This window comes from Lupinus angustifolius, chromosome LG08 (assembly GCF_001865875.1).
Source record: "Lupinus angustifolius cultivar Tanjil chromosome LG08, LupAngTanjil_v1.0, whole genome shotgun sequence".
Taxonomy (NCBI): Eukaryota; Viridiplantae; Streptophyta; class Magnoliopsida; order Fabales; family Fabaceae; genus Lupinus; species Lupinus angustifolius.
The window spans coordinates 4,845,724-4,867,889 of NC_032016.1; the positions used below are offsets into that span (position 1 = coordinate 4,845,724).

Sequence of the window (22,166 nt, forward strand, 5' to 3'; positions counted from 1 at the left end):
CTTCAAGTTGTTTCTCTTCAATCCAGACTCCAAGGCGACTTCTTTTGGCCCTTCAATTGGTATTCGCATGACTTCAACATCGAATTTCATCATCTTGCCCTCAATAGCTACTCTTTTTGGCTTCTATCCATCCAATTACACAACATAACCAAAAACACCCGCTCAACCCGAACAAAGAGAAATAAAAGCTAAAAACAATCATAAAGTCACAATTATGTCATAAAATACAAGTTAAATGCAATGCAGATGTAACATACTTTTACACTCATTAATTACATATTGTCACATGATTAATTTAAAAAAACAAAACAAAATAGAACATTTTGATTGACCCATGACAAAGAATGAGACACGGTTTGGAACATATGATATCTGTCACAGACTTAGATTCTTTGGTCAATCATGTAAAAACATTAGATATACATAATCTGAATTGTATAGCAACATAAGTTGGATGTTTTATAAATGGAATTAATGATTGATAATTTAAATGCCTCTTTAACATGTTGAAATTTGGTTTCTATTTTTAGACTATAGAAACAGTTTCACTACTTTATTTTATAGCACTTACTACATATGCAAGTTAGTCGTGATGAGATTCACTTCCTCAGAGTTTTTACAAGTCTTGCAAATACAAAAGCAATTAAGAAACTAGGGCCTTGTGCTTGTTTTATTTCATACTCTACCAAAAACAAATCATATGATGGCACATAATATTAAGTCAATATGCTTATATATGAAATGTCAAAAGTAACCACATCAAAATTAACCACATTAGATGATATCTAAGTTTTGCCACATAATATTTTGCCATTTCTTTTAACTTTCACCTCCAGATTTTGCCAACAGAGAAGAACACATTAGTCCAGCAATCCAAAAAAACATGCATACATTCATAGGAAAAATATAATGAAATAGATACAGTATACACTCAGATATCATACAAATATATATACACATGTATATATAATTAAGAAAAAAGTATAGCCAATGGAAAAATTTAAAAAACCTTATCTAGGTTAAATGATACCTCGAATGAAATTCAGGTGGTGGATAAGAAACCAAATTAGTGTTTCCATGCTTCAGTTCAACAGATGAAATTGTCACATGATCTATTCTTACCGATTAGGTAAGCTTAGATCATGCTGACAGCTTCAACCATTGTAAGGGCAAGAATCTCCATCCATATATATACATATGTGTGTATACATCTTATCTTTTTTCCTCTTCTTTTCAAAGTGAAGGTTGGGAAGAGATAAGAGTGATGTGAAGATTAAAAATGTTTAGCTAGCAAAGGCTTATATGGTTCAGTTTTAGTTTTTTGTCTCCCTCTTTTGTACTATTATTAGGCTGCATTTGTACCCTCTCTGATTTGGACGGGGATCATCTCTCCCAACATGTCTCATTCTCTATTTCGGGTCAACGTTATATTGTCACATAAATAAATAAAATTTTAAAAAATAAAAAGTAATATTTTGATTGGCTCGAAATAGAGAATGAGACATCATTTCTCTTATTTTCACTAGGCTAGTTTTGTTGTTTCCATTGTCATCTTTTTTGTCTCATGTCATTAAGATTGATCATTGTCTCTCTTCCTTTTTATATAGATATATTTGCAATTTTATTTAGGTATAAAATATTAAAAAACATTTAACAATTCAATCATGGGATGTTTGAAAAAATATGGACATTAATCATGGAATGTGGTTATTCTCCACTGAAAATTTTGGTAACTTCACAAATGAATTAGGGAGGAACTTATAAAGTAGAGTCACTTGTCCTAATTTGGATGGGGAAATACCTAAAAAATGAAATGATAGGACATTTTTATTCTTTAAAAATAATGATATGATACTTTTATTCTTAAATACAATACAAAAATAAAAATTTGTCTCTTTATTATTGGAGATGATTCTTTTCCCATTGTCCAATTTCCTCTCCACCTAATTAAAAATGACTTAAATAAAAATAAATTTCCTAAAATAAAAACAAATATTTTTATATTACTTGATATAATTTGATTCACCAAAGATTGGGTGACATGAGTTTTTTTATATTACAAAAACTTTATGAGATAGAGGATACGTATACCATAAAAGCATTAGAAGATGAAAAGTAAAACAAGGAGAAAGATGCATGCATGTGGTTGTATTGTTCAAACGAATTTAATAATATCACGCTCACGCTCCCATATGTAAGTATGTAACACACTAACACTCTAGCTAGACTCTCTATTGATAGGGATGGTCTCACGAGCTTCCCAAATTTGATATTTTTCAAATTATTTTATTAAAAAATAATTAATATTTACATAAATAAAAAATTGTTTATGTCAAATGTCAGTATTTTATTAAATACTAGACCATTCAATATTAGAGAACATCTTGTTACCCTTTGACCCTAGCTTTTTCTTTACCTCACTTTTTCATATTGTCTATGTTCTATGTAAGGTAGGTATCAATTGGAATTAACCAAATAAAGTATGGGAACAATGAGTATTTAGGGGACCATTTCTTATAGATCCGTGAAACATAAGGTTCACACATTAAAAGGGAAAACAAAGAAACCTACAAAGGCAACAATTTCAAAACTTTTTCCTTTCCACAAGTGATATACATCATTAAACTCGATGCTATTGATTACTAAATAGCCATTAGCTCCCTCCACAATTCCACATACCATAAGTTTTATTTCTTTTAATAAGGTATCATTGACACTCATTAAAGAATTATAAATAAAAAAATATTTAAGAAAAAGTAATTTTTAGGTTTTTAATGTATTAGTATGTTTCAATATTTTTTTTGAAACAATGAGGATGAATTGTTACAAAATATTGGACATGATTAAGCTTTGGTTGTAGACAAGTATTAAACATAATCAAGATTCGAACACAATAAGCTTTAGATAATGACCTCATTTGATGCAAATTCATCTGTCATGCCTAAGTGGGAGTTGGTTGTGGGGTCAATTTGAGTTAGTTGATGCTTAAGTGGTGAAGTATGAAAAACAATATATAATATTAAAGTAAACATTATTTCAGTCCTTCAAGTTTTTAATATAACAGCTTGATATAAAATCTCAATTTGCATAAAACCCTCATAAGTCACAACATAGACCTTGGAGTTTATTGTTTCTTTCCATGCTTGCTTAAATTTAATCACATCTTCTGAGATCTAATTGCTATGGTAGGATATGGGTTACTCTCATATAACTTTTGTTTATTCTTAATTATGCGCATGTTATGCTGTTAAATTAGAAGACAAACACTGAGAATGAGACAAAATTTGAGTCCAAAATTTCCACTATCATGTCTATATTCAATTATTATTACAATGTGGAAAAGATCTCTGAATTTCAGTGCAGTAGTAAGCATGTGGTAAGTGGAGTTCCACTGAGTTGTACATTGAAGAATCAATCTTTCTTTCTGAAAGCTGCATTTGTTTCACAATTACTAGACAAAATATTTATTTCACAAGCACTGACGAAAATTAACTATCAATCAACTATTTCCTTGAGACTTTTTTTAAGATATGTGTTCAGCAACAAATATAGAATACATTTCTACTACAAAACCTGTTTTTGTTTCTAAAAAAATATCTTCTAAATGTAGCATTATTTACAGAAATTGAGAAGTCTTATTTTCAATGTCCCCATCCATACTATTTTGTAATCGATTAGGACAAAAACCAAGTAACAAAATGTTATTTTTTTTTTTCATTTACTGACCTATGATATTGGTAAAGTTTGTTTTTGATAGGATTCATTTATACTGCCTGAACAAATCCAAATGCTTCATCATGTTAAAGGACACTTAAAAGAAGTACAAAATGTGTGTAAATGAGTGACTATTAGTATTATTGACTATATATATTTACTCGTATACGTTAAAATCAAAGCACCAGTGGTCTAGTGGTAGAATAGTACCCTGCCACGGTACAGACCCGGGTTCGATTCCCGGCTGGTGCATTTTTTCTTGTTCGTCATTTTTGTGATGCTCTAAACTTTCCTCCCTTCTCTGCTTCCTTTCAGACTCAACCTTTTCCAAGTGTTTATGCACTACACTAGCGATGCTAGGAGTGTTCAAAAAATCCATTTCTTCTGATCCAAACTGTATCTGAATTGACCCAGATCACTAAAATCTGACTTTTTATTATCTGGTTTTAACTCAAACCATGTAAAATTCGGGTTTTTACTAATGTCTGTGCAAACAGAAAGGGAGTGAGTTTGGTCTTGGTTATTAGGTGGCTTCAACAGAGCCATACGCATCCAAAACATAGTGGAAAGAAAGTAAAATGGGGTGAGTTAGAATCCTGAAGTGGTGTGGAAGATAAAGAAAAACAAAATCTAATGACACAGATATCTTTTTTATTTATAGTGAGATAACACTTCTACTCTTAAAACTGAATGAAAAAAAAAGAACTTATCTCTATAGTACCATAGACGATCTTGTTCCAATGGGATGGCAATGGAGCATTCGTTATGGAATTGGCATAGCCGCTTATTGATTACTGAATTTGGAAAGTTGAAATTGACTGTGACCATGTTCTTCCTTTTGCGTTGTTGCATGGTGAGAGGGTGGATTTGCTATGGTGTTGGGAAATGGTTGAGCACTAAGTTGTGATGTTGTGGTGAATAATGGAGGGTGTGTAATGGACAAATGAAGTTGAGTTTCTGTCCATGAAGTGAAGAATGATGCTAAACAAGTTAAATCAGCAACCATGTGATTACAACTTAGTCCTGTTGCAACACCATCTAGGATGATGTTTATCTGCCAAAATCACAAAAATCCATTTTCTTCCTTATTCTATACCATACCCATATATAAATTCAACAATGAAATGAACACTGCACACAAAACCTTTGTATAAGTTAGCTAGTATCAATTTAACCATATCATATACTACATTCTACTAGGTATTACTACAAGGAAAAAACTTGAATGATGCTAGCAGAGTATGTAATAGTTAAAATGATGGCAGTGAAGTTTTTGGTTCTATTAGGAACAAAGATAGTTGTCAAAACTACATCACTTGCTCAATTACTCCCAGTCAGGCAACAAAAAGAAAATAATACTAAGAAAAATACTCTAGAAGATGCTTTCAAGTCATGATAATTAAAATACTCCTTGCAAGGAGCAATGCTTAGGACATAGAAGAAGATCTATTATGGCAATTATAAACTGATCAGATAGGTAATGCTACATGAAAGTATCTATTGTCTGCCTCATTCATATGAAAAACAAGGGTTCACTAAAGTGAGAAAGAAAAGGGTAAATTAAAAGGCTTTGATAACCAACAAAAATCAACTGCCTACATGTTCCCATGTGAGAAAAGACACATCGAACTCTACACATATGGCTACAGTATAGATTGTAGCAGATTATGGGGATTCTTCAGGGCTGAGAGTGTTCTCTTTGATGCTCTTACTCAACCAGATAGCAGTTTCCCTTGGGGAAACCTTTTCAGGCCCAAATGGTTTCAGCAAAACCCCAAGTTCGTCATACCTTGCCTGCTGGAGCAATCTTGCACTAAACTCTAGCAACCCTTCTAAGGCTTCAGCCCTTTGTTGGTATGATGAAGTGTCAAATTGTCGGCGGCGCAAGTCTGAAGAGGTGTGGCTTGATGGACCTGCTGTTGCATTTTGATCAGAGGAACCACTTTTATCCTCATTGATTTCCTTTAGCATGCTGCGCTTGATTCCCTGCCAAGCATCTGTACAACTAGGTCTATCGTATACCTCTACAGTGCATTTGTCTACCATAGTTGAACGATTGCTACGAGGTGGGTTGCCAGCAGAACCTTCTGCAGATGTTGATGTTCTATTGATGGGAAAAAATGAATCTTCATATGATCCTAACGGAAATTCAGCTATCTTATCAATACGGGGAGAGTTGACTGAGATATCTGGCGAAGACACGTGGCTAAGCAAACCAACACTGGACCTGCGGGAAGGCTGCTGAGTACCACCCATTGGCAGTGGAAATGATGCTCTGCGGTTTGTATGGGAAGATTTTGTGGTATTGCGTGAAACAGGGAGCTGCAACAACAAACTTAAGAAAGTCAGACATCTAGAACTCTTTTTTGTATACAATAACTTCGGTTGAGATACGACGGACCAAATATCATGAAACTCCCTCCTTGTTTTGAATATTACAATCTAAATATATATTATCATAAGATAGAAATCTATGATAAGTTTATTATATATAGTATAACTTCTACAGATGACGAATACTTTCTATTGTAAAATCGCCCATTTTACAAAGTTGACATGCTTAAGTTTGTTTCATGAATATACTAAGTGGCAAACAATCACATAAATGCCCCCCCACCCCACCACAAACAAATAAAAAAGCCCAAGACTTACAGTTTGCCTTACCACTTTATGACTTTTTGAGGATTCCATTGATTTCTTCTTGGTGACAGAAACTTTAGATGGAGGTGGCCTTGTAGTATTAGGAACACCAGAAGTTGGGGAAACAGGCTTATGAATTGACTTCACTTCATGGCTATCGCCAACACATAATTCTGATAACCTTTGATTTATATGATCTGGAATACAATCTATTTCTAGGGTAGAGCATACAGAATCTTGATCAGCTCCAGACACACTAGGATTTAGAGTCCGACCATTGCAGAAAGAATACCGCCTATCCCTATAGGTGGGAATAGGATCATCTTCTGGATCCACAAACCTAGTTTTCTTCACATAGTTGGATTCTGGCCAATGAACAGGTAATGTACTTCGTCTGGGGCTATTGATTTTGAGATGGACCTTATGAACATACGGTTCAAGAAATGGGTGCCCAAGCAGCTCTGCAGCCTACAGAATACATTTCAGAGAGAGAATAGGTCCATGTGACAGTGATCAGATTAAACTCAGAGTTCTGGTGTTAAACACATAGCATGATATCTACCTACAACTATTGCGAAATTTAACATGTTAAATAGCAGCAGATGCCAGACAAGAACATCTATAAAGAGTTAGAGACAAAGGACTTCAAAGCTAGACAAGACATTCTACAAAAAGATTAGATTGTACAAGGGTGAAAAGAATCATCACTGTCAAGTAGGCAGTGGCACAAGTAATCAGAAACAATATTCAGCAAATGTAAATGACAGATTATTCAGTATACCCAGTGTATCACATTTTCCCCATTTCTTAAAATAGAATTTTTTATATTTATTTTCTCTTCACCTGGTTTTAAAATACTAGACAATCTATCATAGTGAATAAGATTGTATTATTATAATTAATAAATATAAGCACCAATGTAACCAAGTATTAGGCTGTTAGCAGATAATATGGGTGCACATGGCAGCTACAGTCTAAGCAAAATGACATATTTGTACCACTCAAAATTCAATGTTTTCTTTTGCAGATGTAACCTTTGTGTGAAAAATAATATTTTTAAGTAAGGGGTAACACAAGTCCCCTTCACAATCAATGCAACTTAGTCTGACCCATTTTTTGCATTCAAACTTGAAATGCATGGTTTTAAGGACAGATATTAATTCCCAATTCCTCTGTCAATCAAGCAGAGAAATCCATAAAACACAAAGAAAGTGAAGTAAGGTTCCTGATGTTGCACACATTTCATTGAATTATTCTAGGTCAGAGGAGAAATATACATACACTGGGCCTGAGCTCTGGATTCTTTCGCAACATGCTTTTAACAAGACTTCGGCTGTCAAAAGGGAAAACAACATTAACTAGGTCAATCATCAATGATGCAATCCATAAAAATAAACAATAAATAATTATTAAACAAATCCTCCTGATTGGCATTGCTCTGGTGTAAAATCCATGGACCTTTAGCAGGGTTAATATGGTAGATATGCAGAGAGATTGGCATGCTTTGTTGCATGTCCCTTTTAAGTAGTTTCTAGATGCTTCTTTTTGTGTATAGGAAGATTTCTTATCCTCGTGTATCTTTCTCCATTTTTTCTTATAACAATTCTTTTCTTATATAAAAATAATAATTGATTACTTCAAATTTACAAGAAGCCCCGCTTTGAATTATCTTTAGCTAACCCATAGCTGTTGGCTTTGGTAAACTTTAGGCACTAGGTTTGTGAAAATGCAAAGTTTAACATTTAAGATGTCGTCATGCAATTTGCAAATGGCAGGATCAGCCAAATTACCTACACAATGAAAGAACAGGGACTTACAATGAACCAGAATATTTTGTTGGCAAAGGAGCCACTATGGACTTATTAATCTTGTTAATCAATGCTTGTATGTCCTGTTCATAGAAATTGAAGATAATTAGATAACGCCATGAATACAAGAACCAACTACCCCAAAAGCTAAAGGTATTAGGTGAAGGCTCATCTATGATTTTATATCTAACATGCCCCCTCACACAAGATGCCTTTGTGGCTTGAACCATAGACAATGCACCAACTTTTTAGGCTTGAGCTGAATTTAACTTTTTATTTAGAATAATGAGGTTGGCAAGGATAGATCTCTTGACTACTTGGTCATAGAGGCTCTGATACCATGTCATAAGTGATCAAGAGACTATCTCAAAAGTTGAAGCTATGACGTGAATGCTTGTAGGTGGTTTTATATTTAATAAATAATTTCATAACCAAGTTTTTGGAAGAAGATATGGAAACATTAAAATGTTGTAAATTGGAAATCTTTTCAGATATAATACAAGTATAATCAAGAGTTCAAAACATAAACAATGATGATAAATAAAGAAAGTAAGGGGATGATAGTGAAATTGATAAGGAGTTGTTTCTCTGATTGGTAATAAACTGAAATTTGTTCATCCAACATCATATACGAAATTATTAAATATGCTCCAAGATAAAGACAAGGAGAACTTTTAATTAAAAAAGAAACTTACAAATGCTTTGAATGCTGGCTTATGTGATGTCATTTCATATATACAACATCCTGTATAAAAATAAAACAGAGATCATAAATATATACTAATTACTAAACAGGTAATAGAAAATTTATGAAGCAAAAGGAACCAAAACAGAAGTGCTTACCCAAGGACCAAATATCTGATTTAGAACCATAAGGTATATCAGCAAGGAGCTCAGGGCACATGTAGCTAGGGGTTCCCACAACCTATGTAACAAAAACATTATTGATAATTACAAGTAGAGTAGTCGTGCAAAAGTCAAAATCAGTAAGGTAAATTCAATTCATAGACTACATATTTCTTACAGAGGAAGTAAGATCATCAGAAGACAAAATTTTGGCCAGTCCAAAATCACCTGTGTCATCATTGATCACTTGTAAGCAAAATTTCAACCATCTATGCTTTATTTAAAAGAATAGAATAACTTACCAAGACGAATGTCACGATCTTTCGTCAAGAAGATATTTGAACACTGATAGAACCATGTGTTTTTCTCATTAGTATATACCTTGATAGAATTTAGATAGAAATAGAAATACCATTGCTACATACAAGGAGAAGCCTGTTACTAACCTTGACATCACGGTGGAGAATGTGGTTCATGTGCAAGTAGTCAAGTGCCATTAGAAGTTGAACAAGCCACTTACAAAGTTTCTGCAAACAAATTACCCTTTTTAGATTAGAAATGCAAAAATCCAAATGTTACCCCTATTCTTGTCCACGGGTAAAGGCATTATAATTTCTAAGAAAAAAATTAATTAAAAACCTCCTCGGGAAACAGGACACCATTAGCTTTCTTTATAGCTTCCGCCCTGTGTTAAATCAATAGTGTATTTTGAAAAACATTCATGCTCCAACATGTCAAAGCTAAAATAAAATAGAACCATAAATTGCATGCCAGAACAAGTTAGAGAAAAGATACTTACATATCTCCGCCCTCACAATAACCTATAATAATGCAGACATAGCAACCCTGAGAAGAAAGGAGGCAAAAAAGATCAAGAGTTGAACTTCTTGAAAACTTTTATGATACAGTGCCCAAGAGGATTAATAGCAATGTCACAACAGATGCTTATCAGGGCAAAGCTTCTAGCAGAAGCTATTCTCATAGTTAACTAGGAGTGTGTTTGCGAGTTGGTTTTTGAAAGAAAAGGAAGAAAAATGGAAGGCTTGAGAGTCATCCCAAAAATGTTTTTCAAGGCTCCCAAGCCTTTTCTTTCCCTTCATTACCCTCCAGAAATCAACTCGCAAACAGATCCTAAGGAGACGAAGGGAAGTGCAAATTAAGACGCACAATACCTTTTCTACCCATGAGTCTTTATAATCCACAATAAATGGGTTTTGCAATTTAGAGATGAGCTCCATCTATACAAGCCATAAGAAATAAATATGTTAGAAATATCTTGAACCATGCCCATAATAATTTCATACTGAAATGAGTTATAACATAAGTTAAGTTTGCTGCCTAAATTTCAAATTAAGCCTTGAAACCTGTGTATAGACCCGCTAGAAAATGAAATTCCTCTAGAACTAGAACACAAACAATATGCACCAGCAGGCAAAGGAGAAGATTTTAGAAACAAAAGCATAAGATAATCAGTTGATTCACTGGTTGAATTACTATTAAAAGCACCAACCTCCTGGTGTGCAGATCTACGAGAGCGCTCAGTTTGGCGGGCAAGCCGAATCTTCTTCAGAACATACCTATATAATTCAAAATACAAAGTTAAAAAACACAGTTAATAATAGAGGAAATTATAGTAACCTCCTATAAGAATTGACTTAATTACACTCCGCATCCCTCTTTCAAAATGTACACTGACCTTCCTTGAGATTGAAACAAGAGGGATGTCGAGTACCCGAGTGTAATTACATACATTGCTGTCTAAAGTATGCGAAAACAGAGGCAAACCATGAAAGAAAAAAGGTAAGGTGGGTTTCATTCTTACTTTTTCTTCTCATGCTTATGTCTCACAAGAAGAGCAGAACCAAAGGCACCTTTTCCAATTTGCTCAAGTACTTCATACTGCTCCATATCATCAATTAGTAAGTGAGTTCCCTCTCCTGGTTACAAAACAAGTCAAACATGTTAAATCTTTCCACAAAAGATTAGGTTAATAACCATAAACCTACTTTTAGTTGGTATAATAAAAGGTATCCCTCGATAAGGAACTAATCACTTTCGGGAGTGTGTCTACCAGCAATTGTCGCTCCCAAGAGTCGAATCCTTGACTTTTTGTTCTATCTGGGGATTAAGTGGAGCCACTACTAGACCAACGTCTTGTTAAACGGACAATTAGTGTAATTTAACTGAGCTGCTAATAAGGAAGACTGTAACTATTAGTATCTTTCCAGCTATTATAAGAAATCTATAGAAATAACAATTGCATACATATAATGTGCGTTGCAAATGGTTACTCCATTAAACTATAATACTCATAACAAGGCATAAATAATGCTGCTACTTGAAACGGTAACAATTAGAGTAAAAAATAATGACATTACTAAATATCCTTTGCTTAGGAACTGTAATAAGTTAAACATTAACAGAAACTGTAGCAGAAACATGAAAAAATCGAAGCAGCAAGAAAATTTAAAAAAAAAATGAAGAAAAAATAAAAAAAAACGGAGAGAAAAGTCAAATCGGGTTGAGAAGTGAAAGAAAAAAGAGAATGTACCTGAGTTAAGGTGAGTCGGTGGATTTGAGAAGAAGTTGAAGGGATCCGAAAGATTGAAAATGTAGAGAGAGAACGTAGAAGAAAATATGAGTTACAAAGCGGAGAATGCGAAGTTGAAGAATGGAAGTGTAGTTGCAAAACGACACCGTTGTTCAGGAAGAAGCACCAAACGAAGTTGCAGAAGAATCTCTATCTCCATTCTCATTCAGAGTGAGAAAAGGACAAAATGTAGTCTCTGTAACAAAGAAACAGTAATAAAGAGAACTCAAGGGAAAAAGATGAGCTTCAAAAACCAACAACAGTCCATCGGATTTTTCAAACAAGGTCCGAAACTAATGACAATGAAGGAAAAATAAAAAAAATATTAAATGTTTAATTTTTTTTATATTTTTTATTGATATAACATAAAGTTTGAGATATGATTTAAGATATTTAATATATGTTTATTCTATCAAAACACTCTCTTTAAATATATTTAATATGAGAAAAAGGTATTGATATCTTATTTTTAGTTTTATATTCAATTTCATTCGTGAAAGCAATATTTATTGGATTTAATATGTATACATTAACGGTGTAAATGTTTTAATAATTTATCATTGATTTATTAATTATTATTGACTCTCAAACAAAAGTAATACAAATCAATGGTAAATGATGTACTGACAATGTAAAAAATTTACACTGTCAGTCACAGATTTTAAACTCATTTATTACCCATTTTGAAATGATTAGTTTCTTGGTCAACAAAAATTCATTTCATATGCATTTTATAGTTTGAAAATAGATATTTCTTTCTTTTATTATTTTCCATAAATTATCTTCCCATAAAAAGGTTGAAAAGTGGGTTGTCTGACACTCGGTCAATTAGTCTTCATTACTGTAAGCTTTATTGGGCTTTTGTTTCAACATCAATTTATTAATGAACTAATTTTACTGTTGAAGATTATGATAGTTTAGTTCTTAACTATTTTACTCTTGATTGAGTCTTATACTTCACGTGCTTTTGAAATGTTTAGTCACAGGGATTTTATAATAATTGATAGTACGTTTAAGTCTCAATCTCAATGTCTAGGACCCTATTTTTAAAAGTTATTGCTGAGTTGGTGAATCCATATTCATATTATTATGAGAATATTTAAATAGATTGATTTCTTAGGTCCCTTAACTTTTCCCCCTAAGCATTTTAACGGTCAACTAAACAAATAGAGATACTAGTTAGTTTGTCTCCCTTAAAAACACCAATTTGTCTCTATTATAAAATAATAAGGGTTCTTCACCAAAAGAAAATGTTACGAGTTGTAAAATGAAAATGTTATGTCAATGGTTCAATATAGTCCAGTACCAATGGAAATTGCAATAAAATATACATAAAGATTCAAGAGGAGAAGAATATGAATTAAATAGATCAAAATCAAATGTATGGATTTATAATAAGTTTAAGATCTACTTTCTTTTACGTTGTCAACGTATCAGTCACCATCGATTTATATTACTTTTATCTTTTATTTGAGAATCAATAATTAAAATATGAATAGTAAATTATTTGCTGACAGTATAAAAAGATGCTTACATTATCACAAATGGATATTAAATCCATTTACAGTATCATCGGCAATAGCGAGTAATTTATAAATAATAAGGTTCACCATATATATTTAAATAATAAAGTATCTCATCATATTAGGATATAATTTATTTCCTACAACCAATAAAAATATGACACATCTATTTTTATTTTTTTTTAGTTTTAGAAATATTTTTACAAAAAATAATTAAATAGAACAAATATCTTAATTTTAATGGATGTAAAAAATATTTTATCTTCTTATATTATAACAAAAGATACTTTATTGTTTTATATTTTGATACAAATTGGGTATCTATATTTAATTTCCTTAGATGGAGGGAAGTGGACACGGGAAAGCATAGTGGGACACACAACTTTGTTGTTAGCGTCTAACCCCCCTTCATGTCCCCGATCTAGAGAGCCTTAAATCTCAACCACCTATTCTCTATCTTCACCCATATCATATGTGCTTTCGGTCTTTAACTCTTTTTCCATTCATTTCTAATTAAATTCAATAATATTATTCTACCTTTTCTTTTAAACAATAAAAAAAAAACTTTTAACTACCAATAAAATATTGATCTGATAGTATAAAGTTTTATTAGATTCTTAAAGTTGGAAGTTCGATTTTTGGGAATAGTTGAGAGGGGTAACCACAAACCTCAAAGGAAATCAGTTTCTTATAAAAAATGTGAAAAAATACTCTAGTTGTACCCCAAAAAACTTTTAACTTGTACAACATGGACTATGGAGGGGGTGTCTTTTTTGTCAGAATGTGTCTAAGGGTTGATATGCACTCACGCTCTAACATTTATTGTCAACTCTAATTAATTCAAATATTAGATTGCATAATAAAAGCACATTTGGATAAAGTGTTTATTCAGTAATTTTTTTGAGGAAGTATATGGAAATAAGTTTATAGAAAGATAATAAGTTATTTTATTACCATAAGTAAGTTCAATACTTCCTATTCTAAACTCATTTAAAATTTATTATTTAAGGGTTGGATGGGAGCTTCACTTCAGCGTGTTTAAGGAGGGTTGAGGGTGATAATATGAATGCTTTGACTTTGTTAGATTGTGAATAATGAAAAAGTGATAAAAATAAATACAATTAAATTATTTGTTTAACTACTATATATTTTGTTGAATAACTTTCTTATTAAATAAGAAAGGAGGATCACATCTTTTCCTTCTTACGTTTTCTTCCATTTTCCCTAAAACATTATTCCCATTATAAAAAATTGAAATGCACAAATGCGTATCTCACCATGAATTTATGGATGAAATTTATTTTTTATAAGCAAAAATATCTACATTTCATGAGTAATTGAGAGTATGTAGTTACCTGTTATAGCAAGTATTATTTTTACTAGTCGAATTTTGGCTTTTGATCATGTATAATGTGTGATGATGCAAATGTAACATCTCAATTTACTAATCCAAAATAAATGTTAACCTTGTGATAAAAAAAAGATTACTTAAAAAATTCAAGTTAACTTAAAACATGATAAAGTAGTCCAATATGCTTAAGCACGAACATTACATCATACCTCAATTTAAATAAAGCATCTAAACAAATTTTTATATAAAGACAAAATAGTCCAACAATATCAAAACTAGAGATTCACTCTAAGAGATTACCTAGTAGAGTAAAAATAATAAACATATTTATTAAATACAATACATAATTCTTTTACTCATCTAGACATGAATTTTTAATCATAAACATGTCACATGTATAAAGACTTTTTCGAGCTTCGCCAATAATATATAATGAAAATGTTAAAATATAAGAATCTTAACAGTTCAAAAGATATCATCAGACTCTGTCCGGAATACGCAAAATAGAAATGTTAAAGTTAAAATAATATTATTTTCCAAAAGCTTTCATAGGCTCTCCCCAAAACATAAAATAGAAAAACTAAATATACATCAATCTTAACATACTATAGTTTTTCACACCCGGATTACAAATATAAAACCACGATATATAAGACCTTTCTACTTGAGAGCACATCTGTTGTTCCATGCTTTTTGCCACTCCATGTACCATGAGCTTATTATTAGTTAGAAAAATATTTAATAATTAAATTTTAACTTAAATATATTTTTTCTGACCAATCACATGCCCATGGGACATGAAGTGGCACAAAGTGTGGGACAACATATGTGTATCATTTCTACTTACCAATATAAATATAATAGAATATCATTAATACAAAAAAACAGTCAATCAAACCAAGACGAGTTTATCCTAATAAGAGAGCCACAATCCAATATAGCCTGGATCTAACTGAACTAAAGTCAAGACTTTCATCCTATATTCTCAAAATAGGCATACATATTGTTTATATACTCAACCTTCATAAACAACGTATACCATACAAAAGAAAATAGAGGATGGAGTAAGATACCAACTATGATGACCGTAGCATGGATTTAGTATGAATCATAATCTAAACGGTACAATAATAAATTGAAGGCATACTTAAGAAAGAAGAATATAAGAGACTGGACAAGGAAAATAACGAGAGAATAGTGAACTGGTTAATGAAAAAGAAAGTTGGTGTCTCCTTTGTTTCTGCTGTTAGAGTTATGAATTGAGTGAGATACAAAGTTTGGCAGTGGTGACTTTTTTTTCTACTTCTTGGAGACATAAGGGTTTGAGAAATATATTTTTAGTAAAAATAAGATATATAGACTCTAGCACTTCCACAACTATAAGGAGAAACATATTTTATATCACAATAATATATCACATATTAGTATCAGCAATATATAATCAGTATAATTATTAATTTGTAAACTAAAAATAAATCTGTGTGTGATTAGGAATTAAAGCTAATTTTTTCAGATAAATGTAATCAATCATCAATCTTTAAATAATTCAAAATATCTTTTAAATATATTTATATTACATTTTAGTTCAATCTATAAAAATAATATATCTTTACTACTTATATTATTCAAGTTAAAAATGAAAGTAATCAAAGTTATGTTGTTAGAAACCTTTAAAAATAATGAAAATAATCACACTCACATAAATAACAATTTTAAAAAGTAAAGTTATATTAAGAATTCTCCTCAAGTCATTAAAGATTAATTGTTAGGATTAATTTAGTAATTCACTTTTGGATGGATTATCGATAAGGAAAAAATTGCAGTGTTATAACAAAGATCTTATACTATTTGACAAACTCCATATTAGTTAAATTGTATTAAGGTGAAATATGATTTTGACTGTTGAACTAATAACTTCTAGAAGAATGATTTGTATATGATAATTCACATTTTTTTCTTATTTAATTTAGGATAAGTTTTGTATGCCATATTAGTTTTTTAGTGTTTCTTTTGTTGTAGAAAATAGTAATAAAAAAGACATTAAGTTATGAAGAATTGAAGAAGCAATTTAATCCATTTAAATTGTCTAACTTGCTAAACCACAACCCACCAGCATTTGAAGGGTTTTTTAAATAAATAAATAAATGCCCATTTCACGAAATGATGATTGGGCCATGATTGCTCAAGAAATGCAACTCCACTTGGATTTGGACCTTGAGAAGCAACGTAGAGCAAATTCTTCTGGTATGCAATTAGGGTCTAAACTGAAACTGTGGTTCCTCTGCATTCTCAATCTCAACTTCAATACATTTTTTAGGTCCAAATCATAAAATCACTAACAACATATAATAGACTAAACACATATGTTAATTATCATATACAAATCATTTTTTAGGTCCAAATCATAATTACAATTTTATGGACCATATGAGATGTTATTTCATGATTATTTGAATTTCTTTTAGATTAGCTTGCAAATCATCCATGTCTATAGCATGATCAATCTCATTTTATTCCTTCATGGCTTGATTTCTTTCCTAATCTTCAACTCACATAAAAAATTTCACACAATATTTGTTTCATTTTTATAGAAGAATGAAATCTGTTTCAGAAGTGGAAAATAATATAAATCAAAACTTCACATAAAATGAAAAATAAAATCAGTGTGAACCTTGAAATATGGACATCCATATATCTGATTCTTTGGGTTCTTCATAGTCTTTGACGTATATACAGCATAATGGAGAAGGAAATCTTCTATCTACAAAGCTTGCATCGTTGTAACTTGTTTAAGAGGTGCACCACGAGTTCACATCACCATAGTTTTTCATGTCATATGCAAGAGGATAACAAATTTGGGCAATTTGGGTTTGTAATCGACCCCCAACGTTTTAAGAAAGAAGATGGAGCAAAACGGCGTCGTTTTGCTTCTTAATTTGTTTTGGAATTATTCTGCGCAAAACGAAGTCGTTTTGCTTAATGTATTAAAAAATGTAAAATGACATCGTTCAGTATAAAAATAAAAATAAAAGTATTTAAAAAAATAATTTTACAAAAATGATGTCGTTTTGAGCCAGAAAAAATTTAGAAAAAAAATGGCTTGTTGGCATGACGAATTGTACATGTAGGACTATTCACCATGATCCACGTCAACATTTAACGTGCCATATCAACAAATCTATCATATTTGACAGTGTCCACATGATGGAAGGACTAACGTGACTCGATATTGAATTTGTAAGAGACTAAAATATCACTTAAAATTTTTAAGGGATAAAATTAGTAACCACGAAAAAAATGAAGATGGAAATGTGTAATTACTCTTTATTTTATTACATGTATAACTTTTGAGTATATTTTCCTCTCTCTTTTTCATATATTTTATATAATTAGCTATACACATATAATATCTGAGGAAGCATGTTTTTATCTTCACTCCCCTCAAAATAAAAGATAGAAATTGCTTGTTTATACAAAAATAAAAATGAAACCATGTATAATATATAATTTTTGGGTGTAATATTCATGCACTTATAGTATAAGATTTATACATAGTTAGTACATTATCCACTATCGATGTATATTATTTTTATTTAAGAGTCAATTATGATTGAAAATGAATGGTGAATGATGTATTAATTATCAATGTATACATTCTTTTCCTTTAATTTTTTATCCTATACCCTCTCTCAAATGATTTCTGAATGAGACCATGCATCAGTGACTCCCACAGTCCCACCAGGTTGACCAGATGAAATGAAGCAATAGTATTTAGTTCTTTGCAAATGCTCATAGGACATTGCCATCTGATCATATTTCCTCTTGGTTTACTTCACATCCTGAAGCACAAAGTTACCATTGTTTGAGGATTCATTAATTCCATTTGCTTTAAATCAAACCTCCCTCGTGCATCCAGTTTAATTATTAGGCAAATAATTTTGCTAAATGCTAAAGTTTAAACAAATAAATTATAAAACGTATATATATATATATATATATATATATATATATTCAAAACTTCAATTAAGAAATAATTTTCCCAAAGTCTAAAAATTGGATGGCATGATTTGCAATTTAATGTTTATTATATTATGATAAGGATTTTGCTATATATTCCCATGTGGCCAATATAACAAGTTGATTTAATGTTACCAGTAACACTACAATTGGCTACCTATTCTTTAGCATAGAAGTGTTAGGCCAGAGTCTTGATCTTTATACTATATTTTGGGGAGAGCCAATCTTGGATCATCTTGATTGATTACTTAAAAATGAATTCCAATGTTAAAGTCAGTATAAATAAAAATATGTGAAGAGAATGTAGAGTGAAAGTATGAGAATGTGTTTGATAGCAAAATTGAGACAGAAGGCCCAACTCGACCCAAAAGAAACATTCAAAAGTCTAAGTGGCTTGCAGATTACATTGAAGATATTTAAATATGTTCAGTATTTTATTTTAATTAAAAATAGTGGGCCAAGTATGTAAGCCCAGTGTAGGATGTAAACCCTAAAAACTACTTGAAAGGTGTTTATATAGTCAGCTGTTGCTACTGCAGAAAGAATTAATGAAGTAATTATTCAGTATTTTCTTGTTGATTTAGTTGTTGTAATTCCCTGCAGTCTATTTCCCCTAGTCTCTAGAAAATTCCATAACATTTTGGTGCTTTCATTCTTGACTCATGCCTCCTAAAAACTCCAAAGACATAGATGAATCACTACTGCAAATTTTTGCAGAAAAATTGCAAGAGAACAAGGACCAGCAAGATGCAAGACATGAAGCAATTGCTGAATCCCTCAAATCCATCACAGAAAAACTTGCAGGTATTTCTTTTGTTCCACCTCAACCACCTGACCCAAACAACATCCCATCTTCATCCAACCCGAACCTCCCACCTCTATCACCACCAGCCCCACCCGTTCCCCACCCCTACACGCCCTCTCCAGTCCCTCCATTTTTCTTTCCTCATCCCTCATATGCTAGACCAAACTTCCACCCTACCTGCACTTCCCCTCCACAACCTAGCCCCCCAAAGTTACAATTACACCCCTTTGATGGATCTGAGCCTCTCGATTGGTTGTTCCAGGCAGAACAGTTTTTCCAACTATATCAAGTTCCACCAGAACAACGTATGCCTATGATTTCATTTTATATGAAAGGTGAAGCATTAAGTTGGTTCAAATGGGCATTTTTAAATACAAATTTTAGTGACTGGGAAAGCTTTACTAGATCCCTAGAGATTCGATTTGGTCCATCATGCTATGAAAATCACTAGGCTACGTTATTCAAACTTCGCCAAACTAGGTCTGTGGCAGAATACCAACAACAGTTTGAGAAGATTTGTAACAGAATTTGGGGTCTCTCTCCCGAGGTAATTTTAAATTGTTTTCTATCTGGACTAGTATCAGAAATCAGGAAAAAATTGGCTATTTTGCGCCCCACTAATATTGCTGAGGCATTGGGCCTAGCCAAATTGGTAGAATCAAAAATTAAGGACTCCAAGCAATCATTCCCGAAACACCCTCGCTACACACAGCCTAACCCTACAATTCCATACACTAGACTGAACACTCCCACACCCCAAATACCACCGATTCTACCAAAACAGCCACAAATTCCCATACGTCGTCTCACAACTGCTCAAATGCAGGAGCGACGGGCCCAAGACCTCTGCTATAACTGCGATGAGAAATTTCATGCAGGACATAAGTGCCAACGTTTTCTACTATTATTGGAAGATGATTTTCCTACATAAACAGATATGTTTTCATCTAGTCTTGATAATGTGGATGTCGAACCCCAAGAAACTCAAGAGGAACTTATCCATTTTCAACTATCTGAACAAGCCTTGGAGGGACAACCCTCTCCCAAAACACTACGGTTTCTAGGCTCTATTGCAGGACATCCAGTTATGGTTTTAGTGGACACTGGAAGCTCACATAATGTCATTCAACCAAGACTAGCACATTACTTACAACTGCAGGTTTCCCCAACACCACAATTTCCAGTCATGGTAGGAAATGGTGCACACATTTTTTGTACGGGATTGTGTTCAAACACTCCGATCATGCTGCAGAATCAGTTATTCCACATTCCTTTTTATCTACTTTCTATCAAAGGAGCCGACGTCGTCCTAGGGATTGAATGGTTGCGTACACTTGGGCCGGTAACATCTGATTTTGCTATTCCATCCATGTCATTTAAAGTCGGGGAAAACACTATAACACTCCAAGGGGACAATACTCCTTCCTATGCACCCTCCACCTTACACCAACTAAACCGTCTAATACACACAGATTCCATAGCCTCCCTTCACACAATTACATTCTTACCCATTACAAACACTGTCTCACCACAAACACCTAACCTGGCAGACTTACACCCTAAGATTTCAACCCTCCTCTCCACCTTCCAACCAGTATTCAAACCACCACAAGGCCTACCCCCACCTAGACCACATGACCATAATATTACCCTTATCCCAAACTCCACCCCAGTTTCACTAAAACCATACCGATACCCTCACTATCAAAAAGAAGCCATGACCACAATGATTAATGAGATGTTACAAGAGGGCATTATAACTCCGAGTACTAGCCCCTTTTCTTCCCCAGTTTTACTTGTTAAAAAAAAAAGATGGGACATGGAGATTCTGTGTGGATTATAGGGCATTGAATGCCTTGACAGTGAAGGATCGTTTTCCAATCCCAACAATTGAGGAGTTGTTGGATGAACTTGGTGGTGCTACTATATTCTCTAAAATTGATCTGAGGTCAGGATACCATCAGATTCGTGTGCAACCAAGGGATACACACAAAACTGCATTTCGAACATTTGATGGTCATTATGAATTCCTAGTTATGCCGTTTGGGCTAACTAATGCGCCGTCCACATTTCAGGCGGCTATGAATGACCTCTTAAGGCCACATCTAGACGATTTGTATTGGTATTCTTTGATGACATACTTATCTATAGTAGTTGTTTAGATGATCATTTAGTTCATTTGCGTGTGATTTTGGACCTATTAATTACTAATCAGTTTTATGCCAAGCTTTCCAAGTGCTCTTTCGGTGTTGCATCTGTCACTTATCTCGGGCACATTATCACAGCAGGCGGAGTCACCCCAGACCCCGATAAGATCCAAGCAATGGTGGATTGGCCTCCACCTCGTTCTCTAATGGCTCTCAGGGGTTTCCTGGGCCTCACGGGTTTTTATCGAAAGTTTGTTCGTCACTATGCCTCTCTTGCGGCTCCCCTTACCGACTTATTAAAATTACAACAGTTTAAATGGTCTACAGAGGCACAATCCGCCTTTACAATTCTAAAGACAGCAATGACAACAACACCAGTGTTGTAACTTCCAGATTTCTCTGCGCCCTTTGTTGTTGAGACTGATGCATCCGCTCTGGCCATCGGTGCAGTCCTATCTCAAAAGGGTCATCCACTTGCTTACTTCAGTAAGAAGATGTCCTCCAAGATGCAACACTCATCTGCTTACGTCCGAGAGATGTTTGCCGTGACCGAATCTGTTAAGAAATGGAGGCAATACTTGTTAGGTAAACAGTTTACTATTTATACTGATCAACAAAGTTTACGACACTTGATGACTCAAGGGTTTCAAACTCCAGAACAGCAGAAATGGGCAACCAAATTAATTGGATTTCAGTATATAATCAAGTATAGAACTGGTACCTCA

The 22,166-nt window shown here is 32.9% G+C and overlaps 1 protein-coding gene and 1 non-coding gene across 2 annotated transcripts; one reads left to right on the top strand and one right to left on the bottom strand.

Annotated features, from left to right (window-relative positions):
• Nucleotides 3,896-3,966, top strand: TRNAG-GCC. Its single transcript has one exon. It is a non-coding gene; the product is annotated as a tRNA-Gly (tRNA).
• Nucleotides 5,152-11,844, bottom strand: LOC109354283 (serine/threonine-protein kinase Nek2-like). The gene is made up of 15 exons (XM_019596668.1): nt 11,560-11,844; nt 10,831-10,945; nt 10,519-10,585; nt 10,181-10,246; nt 9,808-9,854; nt 9,648-9,693; nt 9,455-9,535; nt 9,311-9,353; nt 9,187-9,236; nt 9,006-9,087; nt 8,858-8,907; nt 8,172-8,245; nt 7,636-7,687; nt 6,379-6,822; nt 5,152-6,036 (listed from the first exon to the last, which is right to left on the bottom strand). Exons 2-15 carry the CDS (start codon nt 10,914-10,916, stop codon nt 5,380-5,382), a joined length of 1,845 nt encoding a protein of 614 aa, XP_019452213.1. The 5' UTR covers nt 10,917-10,945; nt 11,560-11,844; the 3' UTR covers nt 5,152-5,379.